We start from the raw sequence: 14,091 nt of genomic DNA on the forward strand, positions 1-14,091 counted from the left end.
TCTGAAACATAGATCAAAATTCGAAATTGGATCTTTTTTTCATCCTCAGTAAACTAGTTGTTTATATTAATATCTGGGCATTGCTAACAATGATTATATTTACCAGATTTCAAGAGAAAGAAAATAAACTAGCAATTACTTAAGACTTTATTTACCTAAAGCTACTTGTCCAGAAGTTAAAAAAAACTTTAATATGGATATTGGATGTTATAAAAACACAGATAAACAGATAGGTTTTTTTCTCCAAAACTATTATGTACAGTCATCTAGACTGGTTTAGTTAGCAAATTTTTTAAATTTCCTGGAATCTGGCAAGATGTTCCAAATACAGAAATTTACAAAATCTAATTCAGTCAAAACACTTTAAATACCTTGGAAAGGTCAAATTATATTTTAAAAAAAAACCTCTTGGCTAAGAGTCATTACAGTTAAATTACTAATAAAACAAAACTGTCAAAAAAAACCCCAAATCAGGTAAATAGAAAATTAAGGGAGATGCCTAGGAATTTAAGCCAAATTCAAAAATATAAAACTTAGAATTCAATATTATTGAAAGAGTGAATGACATTTTAGAAGGCAGTATTAACCAGTGGCTAAAGAAAAATAGGGTGGAAACAAAATTCCTGTGGTTAAGCGTATATACAAATGCAAATGACATTTAGCTTTCCTCTGCTTTAAACATGCAGCATAATAGTTTTTATCAATGATCTTATAAATACATGTATTTCAGAGATATATTTCCTCTATATTCCTTTATAAAAAGATCTTCACATTTTGACATGGGTTTTTTTGTTTAATATTTTAAAAAACATTCTATATTTTACTTCATTTCATGATTAAGGAGGTAAGGAAACTAAATAATCGTTTTTGAAAATAGGAACAAAATATTGAGTTACATACTAACATACTATGCCATTTGAGGGAAAAATACGCCAAGATAAAATGTTGTGAAATAGTTTGTTATTTAAGCTTGTTTTTAAACCATAGGAAGTTTTTATGGCTTAAATCACTTAGTAAATGTTTGTGTTTTTTTTTTAAAAAAGAATACATATTTTGTACATTGGTAAAATAACAAATAGAGTAAAAAACCATAGGGGGTTCTCCAGACTTACAAAGTTCATGACTACAAAATACTTGTTAGTTAAGGACCAGGAAAGTATATAAAACTGCTTAGTTATAATAAATTTTAATCAAATATTATATTAAGCTATTCTAGTATAAATTAACATTTACTAAGACCAAAGGAAACTTACCTTACAAGAATTAGATAGTTCATTTGTGAAATTTCTGTTGCTGTCTCTTGATAAATTATCAACTTTACCTTCATTTCCAGATGCAAACTTTATGAGTAGTTGAGATGGTCCCCCCTTAGAACAATTGTGCTTAAGGCTGGATAAACAGGAAATATTTGGATAAGTTCCTCCCAATGAAATACTTCTTTGTAAAACAGCATGGTTTTTGTTTTTCTGTGAATTTGGTCTTTCCAACTCTCCGTTGATATTTATTTGATAATCTACGTTGTGGGAGGATGGTAAACATGCAGATGTCCTACGCATGAGCTTAATATACTCTGAATCAGAATTAAGCTTAATTTCTGACATCTCTGGTTTACAGTCACCATTTGCTGTTTCACAATCTAATGCAGTTGCTTTCTGTTGGGTGAAATGCACTGAAACACAAGAATATCCTTCAGACGACTTTTCACAGACAGTCTGTTTTGGACTAGTATTTGAAATAACAATTTTCTTTTGTAATGAGCCCTTCACATGAAGTGGCCGTATGTCTCTGACTTCTCCAGCAGCACAAACTGTTTTAGATAACCGAAGTCCATTGACAGCTGTGGAAAGAAATCCCTTAGCACTAGGACCATCTTCATTATGTGCAATTTCACTAGGAGAAATAACAAACTGGTGTGAAGTTTGATAAGATCCTTTGCTTAGAAGAGTACCTGTACTTGTTGGAGAAGTTGGTGGGGTATTTGAAGGGCTCCTAGGAAAAATGACTAAGGATGAGCAACGTTTCAGTGGAATTTTTGCATTCCTGCTCACTGGCAATTTCATAATCTCTAATCCATGCTCCAAGTCATCCTGGACAAAGGGAACTGTACTTGGATTTCTTGAAAAAATTTCACATGGAGTAGTATTCCTGTTTGGCACACTTCTATTGGAGGTGCTGTCAGAAGATAAATTTCCACCTAAAAAAGCATCATCACTTGGTAGAAAAGTATAGCCACTACTGTCACTGATAACACTGTTAGTGTATGAACCTCCACTTGTGATACTTGCACATGACCCATAATCACTACCATTGCTGCTGTAAGATCCATTATCACTGGTTGAAAAGTTACTAAGGCTACCACTACAAATGGTAGAACTGCTTAAAAGGTTACCATCATTCACAGCATTCAGTTCATTATCAACCACAGCATTGCTGTAAATGCCACCCTTCAAGATACCAGTAAATGAAGCATCATCACCATCAGCTAAGACATTGCTAGACTGAAGACATCCACTGTACCTTGTTGGCTGTAGCGAAATCTGTAGACAGCTGCTCTTTTTATTAACATTTTCAGATGACGGAACAGATGATCTTTCCTGAGACTTAACGTTTTCCTTTATTAACGGAGCTAGTGCAGTCTGTCTGGGAGTCAGCTTCATTTGAACAACGTTAGATGTTGAAATCCGTGTTGGTCTTTTGAAGCACATGTGAACATGGCTATCCAAATCATCTCCGGAGGTTTCTGACAAAGGATAAGTATTGCTTCTTCTGGCTGCAAAGTGCAATCGTAAGCTTTGTGCCATTTGTTCTCATTTCCAAACATGTTAAGGGCTGAAAGTCATAACAAAGATCTCTGTCCGTAGACAAGCTAGAAGCAGCTGCACTGCATCGAAAGAAAAAATCATTTATGGTGCCTAAAAAAGTTATTAAGCAGTAGCCTTTATCCTCAGTAAAACATTAGATATCGGATATCATAGAAAGAAAAGGACGACCCATTCCTGAGACTGATGTTTCCAAAATGTCTTGAATCGCTTGTAGTCAAAAAGCCTTCACTTACAAAGCACTTGATTTCCAGCGACCTTTAAGCTGAGCTCAGCTGCAGCACACTGACTCAAACACAGCCAACCTTGTTTCAATTATACCTTCTCCAATTTGCATGAATGAGTAACACAAGAACAACAATCTTCTAGCATTTCAAGTTGAAACAGTATTTTTTCACTCCAGCTCTACTAAATGAACATTTAACTATGTAATCACAGTGCCTATACTTTCTCCAGCAGAGTTTGACCACTAATATTTTTACCCATAGGTATAGAATTACAGGAAGTTGGTAGGAACGAAACACCATGTATTTGAGTATCAAATCGAAGACTGAATTTCCTAATAGTAGCCATACTAGGAATCTGGTCAAGTTAGTGAACGTAGAAAGGAATATGGACTGTTAAATTATTTTAATGAGTAAATTCAAACAGTTGTATAAATTTGGAAATACCAGAACTTCGGGGTGAATTAAAACTTTAGCACTAAATCAAATAGATAAATATCTTAGCTTCCAAAGTACAGTTATAAAAAGTGAAAGCTTAAGGACAGAACTACAAAATTAGCTTGGTAATACTATTGCAAAAATTGAGCGTAGGTCTGAGAAAAAAAAAAAAAAAGTTTAAGAGAAGCTGTCACCAAGCATTTTCTCCAGTAATTTTAAGGCCTTTTCCAGCCAAGTAGTAGAGTCTTTAAATGATGCCATTTATATTTTGACTATTAAAACTCTGCCAAGAAATAGCCTAAGCAAACATTCCATTAAAAACATATGCAGATTAGACCCAAAAAAACCCCCCTACACCCCAATATAGTTGAACACACGGGATATTTTATTCCACTGTCTCTGCAATTCATTCACTTAAGAAAGTGTTGTGGTAAGTAAAGAAGTCTAAAAGGGATTTAACACATCAAATAAACATATCTCAATGCCAATTCTGTTCTGAAAAACTCTAAGAGCTCTTTGCTGGCCCCTACTGGTGCTTTGAAACAATCCATTTAGCTGTTCGATATCTATAAAGAAATACAAACCATGCTGCACATTTCTTTATATAAACAAAGTACATACTTGTTTACATTCTTTAGTACCAGCACTGCCCTAGAGGTAGGATTACTTAACTAGTGCTGATAAAGCTCCCACAGTAGAGGAACAGTAGACTGTTTGTCCTTTTAGAGGTTGTGATTTTGTATATATATTTTTTTCTACTTTGTATTTATTTAACCTTTACTTTATTTTCAGTTTACTAGGCAATAAAACTTTAATATTTTAATTTCTCTCCCAAATGTCATAGACCAAGGTTGGTATTCTGTTTGAAAGAAACAAATTTATTTTTAAATAATACTCCAGGGTATATTTAAACCCCTTACCTGAATTTTATAGCTGGAACTCCAGTAATAAACATATACTGGCTCATTCATAGGTAAGTAAAAGGTAAAATAGTTCAGTTGTTTACACCACATGGTACTACACCCAAGTTGTATTTTTCTAAGTAAGATTTTTTTCCTAAGTAAAAGCAAATATGTAAAACATATACTCATACTTTGTTTAAAAAATAAAACTGCTTAAGATAGATGTTTTCAATCACAATTTTTTAAAAACAGTACTTTTAATCAATTAAGACAACAAAATAGCAATATGGGAATTTGTTAAATTATATTTGACAATAACAATGAGATAGTACTCTTTTATTAATAGCATATGTATAAACTTGGTAATATAATTATTATGTAATTTTGGTTTTATATAACTTATCTCTTTGATGATTTTACAGACTTCAGTAAATATTCCCTTACCATCCTTTTTCTTTGAAGAAGGAAGAGTCCTAATCATTTTACTTTGCTTTCAAATGACTTCAGCTTTCCTTCTTAGATTCAGTGTGGGTCTAACAACTCAAAGAATAGATCACTTCTAATAGGGTAAGATCTAACTGTTCATGCCCATGGCCTACATCTTCAAGTTAATAAGAAAAGCTTCTCTGATATCAGTTGTTAGACCCACACTGAATCTAAGTTCACCTCCAGGTATTTGGCTAGATAAATGTTTTCTCTCTGGTAACCTTCACTATGAGCATCAGTTTCATGTCCCTTAACTAGATTTTAAGCTTCCATAGTGTGAGAACCATAACTAAACATTTCTTCTGATCACCCTGAGCTCATCCTGGGCACAAAGTGAGCACCAGAAAACACCCAGATCACCAGATAGAAGATTGGATGGATCGATGATGTCACCACTGTCACTTTGACTGCCTAATGTTTTCCTTCAGGGTTTTTTTTTTTTTTGAAGTTGATCCAGCTACTACTTAAGCACTACAGCTAGACAAGAAGAAATAATGCTCAAAAAATTTACAGAGAGAGTTTCAGCTAAGGAAAAATAAAGTAAGAGAATCATATGCACTGCCTAGCACTACAGCCTTAGTTTAAATTGTAGAGAGGCTGAATTGGATTGCTGACTCAGGCCTGAGACTGCATAGGATCTGCACTACTATTACAACAGTTGCATGCGAATCAAGGAACCTTACGTAAAATGTAGACCCTCAGCTCGGCAAAAGGACAGCATCGACCCTGACCTCAAGTAAAGAGCTCCCCCCCTCATCTGGGGGGAATCCACGCAGGTCCTATAGAATTTTATATTCTGGAATAAAACAGATAATGTCTTAGGACTGAAGCTCAGGAACCCACATTCTGAGCTGCTGGTTATTGATTATCTCCACAGAAAATAATGTGATTACCTATATGGTAAGGATGGGCTCTGGGTAATCGTAATCATTGACCAGAGCTTTGAAGGCCAAAGTCCACCGTGTTGGTTAACTGTATGTGAAAACTTGACTAGATTATGGTACCCAGTTGTTTGGTCAAACACCAGTATAGATAATGCTGTGAAGATTTTTAGATGTGATTAACATCTAAATCAGTAGACTCTGAGTAAAGCAGATTACCTTCCACAATGTGGGTGGGCCTCATCCAATCGGTTGAAGGCCTTAACAGCAAACATTGAGGTTTCCCAAGAAGAAGCAATTCTGCCCCAAGACTGCAAAGTAGAAACTCTGCCTGAGTTTCCAGCTTCCTGGCCTGCCCTCAAGATTTTGGACTGAAGTCTGCAACATTAACCCTTACTTGCCTGCCAACTTCTCCCACAGATTTCAGATGTACCAGTCTCCACAATCATGTAAACCAGTTCCTTAAAAATCAGTCTCTCTTTCTCCATACATATATATATATATATATATCCTGAGAAGCACAAGTTCTCCACTCAGAATATACATGGCTCTTAAAACTTTGGTTGCTGAATGTGTGCAGGTGTATCTCTTAATCTGGTGACACAGAAGTCCTAACTTTTGCATTGGTGGCTAGAACTTTTTTAAAGGCACATCATTTTGAAATGCTCTATCACTATGACTACCACCACCACTATCACCATCACCAAACTACTGTATTTTATAACCCTCAAGTCTTAAAATGGGCTGGGATAAAAAGGAATATGTCTTACTCTTTCTCAAAAAGCAAGTATCACTTGTACTGAAACAGTTTTCAGATGACTAGAAATAGTTTCTGCTTAAAAGTATACTTGTGCTCTCTGCCCTACATTTCCAAAGAGAATTTACTAGGAAAATGCTACATTTAGTTGAGAATGCCATAGGAGAACAAAGATAGAGTGATATTTACAGTGGCATAGGGTCACTTGTTGCTATACAATAAGGTCTGTTACCTACCCCACCAATGGCTACAGTTTCTGTTAACATCTCAAGTCATCCACATGCTTCAATTACCTGCTAAGACTAGCAACAAATCAGAGGAACAGAATGACACACACCACCCTGTTCTAATTATCTCCGGCTCCTTTTTGCTGGTAAAGTGAGCTTCTTGAGAAAAGCTACATGTCCAATGCACAGCAGAGCATGTAACACAGTAGATACACTAAATGGTATATCTTAGATAACACAAAAAACTATGGTATCAAGAGCTATAAATGCTTGAGTCCATTAATGTTAAACAGCACTTTATATTTGTATCATGATGAAGAATCTTCTGAGTGCTCTGATTGCCACTGTCTCATTTCATCATCACAATATACTTATGGAGTTAGGCAGGGAAAATACTGTCATCCTCATTTTTTAAACATGAGAAAATATTTTCAGAAGGATTAAATGATTTGTCTAGGGTTACAAGCTAATGCACCAAATCAGAGGCAGGAAGGACTATAACAGAATTTCTGACTCCCTAGTGTGAGAACCTATAATATCTAATGTATTCTTTGTTTTTGCCTTTAGTTAAAAGTTTCAAAATTTTATTTGTTATATTTATCAATCTAGAAATATCCAATTGTTAATATGAGAGGCAATGCATTTTCTTCCAACTTATCATTGCAGTCTGTCCATTACTGCATACACAGTAAATACTCAAGGAATGTTAATGCACTGATCAGTGTTTGACAGTCAATATCAATTTTGGCAATTAGAAAGAGTCACACCACGCTTCCAGGTCGCCGCTGGCTGCCGGTGCGTCTAGAAGCCATGACCACCTTGTTCCCCTCACTCTTCCCCCATGTGACTGAGACACTGCACTTTAATCTGGGTCGACCCTGTGTGGAGGAGACAGAGCTGCAGCAGCAGGAACAGCAGCATCAGGCCTGGCTCCAAAGCATCGCAGAGAAAGACAACAACCTGGTTTCCCAGTGGCAAGCCAGCTTCAGAGCACTATGATGATGAAGAAGAGGATGATGATGAAGATGATGAGGATAGTGAAGAAGACTCAGAGGATGATGAAGACATGCAGGACATGGACGAGATGAATGACTACAATGAGTCACCTGATGATGGAGAGGTCAATGAGGTGGACGTGGAAGGCAACGAACAGGATCAGGACCAGTGGATGACCTAGGCAGACAAAGCAGGGTGGCCACAGGGAGATTCCAGGCCAACCCAACCTACCCCACACTCCCCCCACCCCTGCCCCACAGAACCAGCTGATGGCGCCAGGGCCTGAAAGTGCCCTTGGGTACTTCCTCAGCTGCTGCCATGGTCTCCTTGGCACCTCCCAGGCCATCAGTTTGTTCTTGAATCACCAAGGCCTGAGCCCACTCCACCTTTTTGGCCAATGCCTCACCCCTTGGTTGCCAGGTCTGATCGCTTTCTAACTCTTTAATAAAGACACAGGAGTGATTTTTCTTCAAAATAAAAGAAAGAAAAAGAAAGAAAGAGTAACATCATACTAATGCTATTGGCAAAAGACAGCTACGTGGGTTTTGGAGAGCCAAGATGGCTGACCAGAGACACCAACTGCCAGATGGTGTCTCAGAAAGAAGGAAAAGTTTTAAAAGAAAAAGAAAAAATAAACAAACAATCACAGATTGGGTGTAATTCTGAAGGAAAAGTACCAGAAACTACAAGAGATTCCACGGGAAGAAGTTGCGGAACAGAACAAGGAGGAGCAAGATGTTGGCAGAGGATAACCCCCAAGAGGCTTCGAGTCCAGCAAAAAGGGTAGGTAGGTGGAGCTGTTTGTTTCTCCCTCACTCCCTCCCATCTCTGGCAGTCAGCAGGTTCCTGAGATGCTAAAGGGCCTTTCTACCCTATGAGCCTCAAAGCTGCTGCAACCAGTGAACTGGGAGCTTCCTGAGGACAAAGCATCACGTTGCCAGCCATCCTGGGGCACTTCCCATACCACAGACCCAAGCCGAGACATCAGGCACCATATTCCTTCTCCACCCACTATGTGCCTTTGTCCTCCTCCGGGGGCTTCAACCCCTCAGTTTTTGCCTTGTTCATTTCCACACAGACATTTCCCAACTCTGCCCCAGACTGTGGGAGCCATAGGGAGCCAGTGGGTCCCCGGGGATCTGCATGATCCCAGAGCCTGGACATTCCAGGTGGGCTGCCTTGCAGAGAGAGAGAGAGAGACAGAGAGACAGAGATGACCACAGTGCTAGCTTTTCTCCATATGGACTCTTTTCCTCCCCATGTCTTCCAAGAGAGATGATTTAGCTAGGGCTCTCAGAAGGTGCTACTTCCTCCCTGTGGGTGCATATACCACACCATGGGTTTCACAGAGAGAGGGGCTCAAATCTTTCCCCCTAAAGATCTGCAGAGGACAAAGGGGTGCTCAGACAGTGAACTCCCTGCTCACCAGCCCTCCCCAGTGCTGCCTGCCAGCTGCTTCTTTAGAGCAGGGCACACCCTGAAGTGGAGGGACAACAAACCTGCTTGAGCACCTCATAGGCAATTCGGGACCAGCATGCTTCTCCCTGGTATGGTAAGGGATTGATCTCCAGGGATCCGGGGACAGGCCTGCAGGCCAATCCCATACCCTCAGGACTTGATCATGTTGCTTGGGGGCATAGGAGGGAAACTTGTGACTAATCTCAGGAGACAAGGGAGCCCGCGTAGATAGAACTAAAAAGAGTGTGTCCCTGCCATAGTGCACTTGTGAAGCACCCCTCTCCCCACAGGAAGGCTGTGCTCTCAGCCCAGAAAGGGAACCTGGATAGGGAGGCTCCCAGCCTGCAGTGCCACCAGGGGGAGCACAGCTAGCCTAAGCCTCTTCCTGCTGGCAGAGGGTGGTGGGAGACTGTGGAGCAGGGGAGTGGGGAAAAGAGCAAAACAAGCTCCTGACAGCCAGATTGTGAATCTCAGATGGCCCTGCCTCCTCAAGCAGACTTTCAGGCTGGGGGGGGGGCACTTAAGCCCCTCCCTGGCAGTTTTCCCCAGAAGTTAGGAGCAAACTTTTGACTCCTGTTGAAATAGCTACCTTATCAGATTTTGTGGACCTGAAGGCAGGCTCACCCAACCCAGCCTAGCCCAGCCTCACGTCCCCACCTGCGTCTGCTGTGGCAGAGAATAAGGACTCACATAGAAGTTCTAGGGACCCACCCACAATATGGGACATTCAAGTGCTTCTTCTGAGAGGCTAGAGCTGGTCACAGGTCCCAGAAACAACACTGCAGCTTCTTCCTTCTGGCAAGCACCATCTACTGACAAGGAGGTCAATTGCACAGCCCTTTACACCATTTACTGACTCAATCATATAGGGTGTGGTTAATTCCTACTCACAAGCACCACATACTGTCTCAGAGAGTAAACTGGGCATGCCAATACAATGCACACTGTTAAGAAGACCACATGGTTAGGGAAAGAGAAAGGACTTCAAAGACCTTCAGCCTCCCTCATCAAAGAGAGACAGGGTCTCTGCCCACACACATAGCTCACCACTGCTACAGCCTACAAACAACTAGCAACTGAGAAAACCACCACATTAAGGATATCTATAACCCAGGCATCCATCCAGAACCTAGATCACCATCAAAGCACCAAAAGCAAAGCGAGAGGATCCTACCCAACATATGCTACAGACACTCCTTTACAAATATGTTTGTGTGTGGGGAGCCCCATCTAAATTAAAGAAAATCCAAAAATAAGAAGTGGCACCTGCCCCAGATGAGAAGGAATAAGTGAAAGAACTCCAGAAGTATGAAAAATCAGAGTAAAAGAACACCTCAAAAGGGCAAACCAGCTCTCTAGCAAGGGATACCAACCAAAATGAAAATACTGAAATGACAAAGAATTCCAAATAGGAATTGTAAGGAAGCTTAATAAAATCCATGAGAAAATGGAAAACCAACTCAAAAAACCAGAAAAACAATTCAGGAAATGAATGAAAAATTCACTAAAGAGATTGACATATTAAACAACAACAACAACAACAAATAGAACATGTGGAAATGAAAATTTCATTTAACCACTTTGGTATGAGCATCGACTATAGTCGACAGCCACAGATGAAGGCACACGTTGACTTTAGCCGATAGCCATGATATGAAGACGCACTGCCAAGCATCGACTTTAGCCAACAGTCGTGATTTGACTTTTCTAATTTTTCATTTATCAAAATAAAATTGTAAACATTTAAAAATAACATAATAAAAACATATATGTATATGTTATCTATTCTGATTTACATTACAAGTAAAGCTGCCTGTAAAGTAAAACAAGCTTTTAGTGCTTTAAAGCTTTCCTCATCACACAAGAGGAAAACGGATTCGTCATCAATGCACGGCACAAACTATCGTGCAGACTATGAGTGCCGGCTATGGGCAAGGTTTCGCAGCCGGTGAAGAGGTTAAGGAAATACAAAACACAGTGGAAAGTTTTAAGAATAGACTAGACCAGGCAGAAGAAAGAATCTCAGAGCTTGAAGACAACTCTTTTTAATTAAATAAGTCAGCCAAATAGAAAGAACAGAGAATTAAGAGGAATGAACAAAGCTTATAAAAAATATGGGATTATGTAAAATGGCCAAATATAAGAATCACATGCATCCCTATGGGTGAAGAAGAAAACACACAAGGGCTGGAAAACCTATTTGAGGAAATAATTGAGGAAAACTTCCCTGGACTTGCTAGAAACTTAGACATCCAGGTACAAGCTCAATGAACACTTTGGAGAGTCATTGAAGAGAGGTAATCATCAAGACACATAGTCATCAGATTAATCAAAGTCAACATGAAGAAGGAACTCCTGTGAGCCATTAGGAGAAAACATCAAGTAACTCACAAAAGAAATCCCATCAGGCTAACTGCAGACTTCTTAACTGAGGCTTCACAACCCAGAAGGGATCAGACTCCATCTTTAGTCTTCTTAAACAGAACAACTGCCAGCCTAGGACTTTGTATCCTGCAAAACTAAGTTTCATATATGAAGGAAAAATAAATACTTTTCCAGACAAGCAAACACTGAGGGACTTTGTCAACACCAGACCGGCCCTGCAAGAAATAACTCAGAACTACATTATATTAATACATGGATCAGCACAATAAATGCCCACCAGTGTAAAACAACCCAAAAGCTAAAGTTCAGAGCTCACATAAAAGAAAAGCACAAGACGTGAAAGAAATAGGGTACTACCCAATACGATGAACAGAACAGCATCACAGATATCAATTCTATCAATCAATGTAAATGGTTTGAATGTCCCACTCAACAGACACAGGCTGGCTGAATGGATGAAAAAATATAACCTAAGTATCTACTGTCCCCAGGAAACACATCTAACCTATAAGGACTCACACAGACTTAAGGTAAAGGGATAGAAAAAAATATTCCATGCAAATGGAAAACAAAAGAAAGCAGGTGTAGCCATCCTCATATCATATAAAGTTAACTTTAAATCAATAATAGTAAAGAACAACAAAGAGGTCATTATATAATGGTAAAGGGAGCAATTCAACAAAAAGACATAACAATTCTAAATATTTATGCACCTCACACAGGAGAGCCCAAATTAATGAAGCAAACTGTACTCGATTTAAACAAAGAGATAAACATTAGCATTGTAATTGCTGGGGACTTTGATACCACACTGACAGAATTGGACAGATCATCCACGCAGAAAATAAATAAGAAACATTAGACTTAAACAAGACTCTAGAACAAATGGGCCTAAAAGACATTTACTGAACATTTTACTGAAAAACTACTGAATATATATTCTTTCCATCAGCACATGGAAATTCTCCAAGATTGATCAAATCTTAGGTCACAAAACATGTATAAAGAAATTTAAGAAAACAGAAATCATACCATGTATCTTCTCAGGCCCCAGTGGAATAAAACTAGACAACAACTCCAAGAGAAACACTCACTTGTACAATGAGTCATGGAAATGAAACAATGTGCTGCTGAACTATTATTGGGTCAATAATGAAAGTAAGATGGAAATCAAAAAATTCCTCAAACTGAAAGACAAAGGGTACACAAGATATCAAAATCTATGGCATTCAGCAAAAGCAGTCCTAAGGGGAAAATTCATAGCCTTAAATGCCTATATCAAAAAGATAGAAAGATCACAAATCAACAATCTAATAACATGTCTCAAGGAAGTAGAAAAGGAAGAGCAAACCAAACCCCAAATCAGCACAAAACAAGAAATAACTAAGGTCAGAGCAAAACTAAATGAAATTTAAAACGAAACAAAACATCAAGTGCATAGGATCAATGAAACAAAAAGTTGGTTCTTTTGAAAAGGTAAACAAAATTGATAGGCCTCTCACTAGATTAACCAGGAATAGAAGAGAAAGGACCCAAATAAGCTCAATCAGAAATGAAAAAGGAGATTCACAACTGATACTACAGAAATAGAAAATATCTGTGAATACTATGAAAATCTCTATGTACATAAACTTGAAAACGTAGAGAAAAAGGACAGATTCCTGGAAACACACAACCTCATAAGACTCAATCAGTAAGAAATTGAACTCCTGAACAGAACAACAATGAGCAATGAGATTGAAGCAGTAATAAAAAAGCTTCCAAGAAAAAAAAAAAAAAAAAGCCCCAGACCAGAAGGATTCACAGCCAAATTGTGCCAGACCTACAAAGAGCTGGTACTCATACTGCAGAAATTATTTCATAACACTGAGAAGGAGGGAATCCTCCCCAACTCATTCTATGAAGCCAGTATCAGCTTGCTACCAAAGTCAGGAAAGGATACAACAAAAAAAGAAAATTACAGACAAATATCCCTTATGAATATAGATGCAAAAATCCTCAACAAAACAGTAGCACACTGAATGCAACAGCACATAAAAAAAAATAAAGAAAAAGAAAAAAAAAGAAAATCCACCATGACCAAGTAGGCTTCATCCCAGGGATGCAAGGATGGTTCAACATAAGGCAAATCAATAAATGTGATTCACCACATAAACAGAAGCAAAAACAAAGACCATACAATCATCTCAATAGATGTAAAAAAAATAATATGACAAAATTCAGCACCCTTTCATGATGACAATTCTCAAAAAACAAGGCATAGAAGGAACATATTTCAAAATTATTAAAGCTATATATGACAAACCCACGGCCAACATCATACTGAATGGGGAAAAGTTGAAAGCATTCTCACTAAGAACTGGAACAAGACAAGGGGGCCCACTGTCACCACTTCTATTCAACATAGTGCTGGAAATCCTAGACAGAGTAATCAGGGCAAGAGAAAGAAATAAAGAGTATCCCTATAGGGAAACAGAAGGTCAAACTATCACTTTTTGGTGATAATATGATCTTGTAT

General features: G+C 38.4%; 1 protein-coding gene and 1 pseudogene across 2 annotated transcripts in view; one reads left to right on the forward strand and one right to left on the reverse strand.

Moving 5' to 3' along the window:
* The window catches only part of NEDD4 (NEDD4 E3 ubiquitin protein ligase), a 129,127-nt gene that overhangs the window by 63,802 nt on the left and 51,234 nt on the right, over window positions 1-14,091 (reverse strand). Inside the window, exon 1 of one of the 2 annotated variants that reach the window (XM_012783072.3) lies at window positions 1,254-7,539. The exons of the other annotated variant lie outside the window; for it this stretch is intronic. Coding sequence (XP_012638526.2) covers window positions 1,254-2,801 — 1,548 coding nt within the window. The 5' untranslated portion in view covers window positions 2,802-7,539. Of the gene's footprint in view, window positions 1-1,253; window positions 7,540-14,091 lie in introns of those variants that run through there. 2 annotated transcript variants of the gene reach the window in all.
* LOC105881414 (anaphase-promoting complex subunit 15 pseudogene) lies at window positions 7,505-7,922 on the forward strand (annotated as a pseudogene).

This window comes from Microcebus murinus, chromosome 6 (assembly GCF_040939455.1).
Source record: "Microcebus murinus isolate Inina chromosome 6, M.murinus_Inina_mat1.0, whole genome shotgun sequence".
Lineage (NCBI taxonomy): Eukaryota > Metazoa > Chordata > Mammalia > Primates > Cheirogaleidae > Microcebus > Microcebus murinus.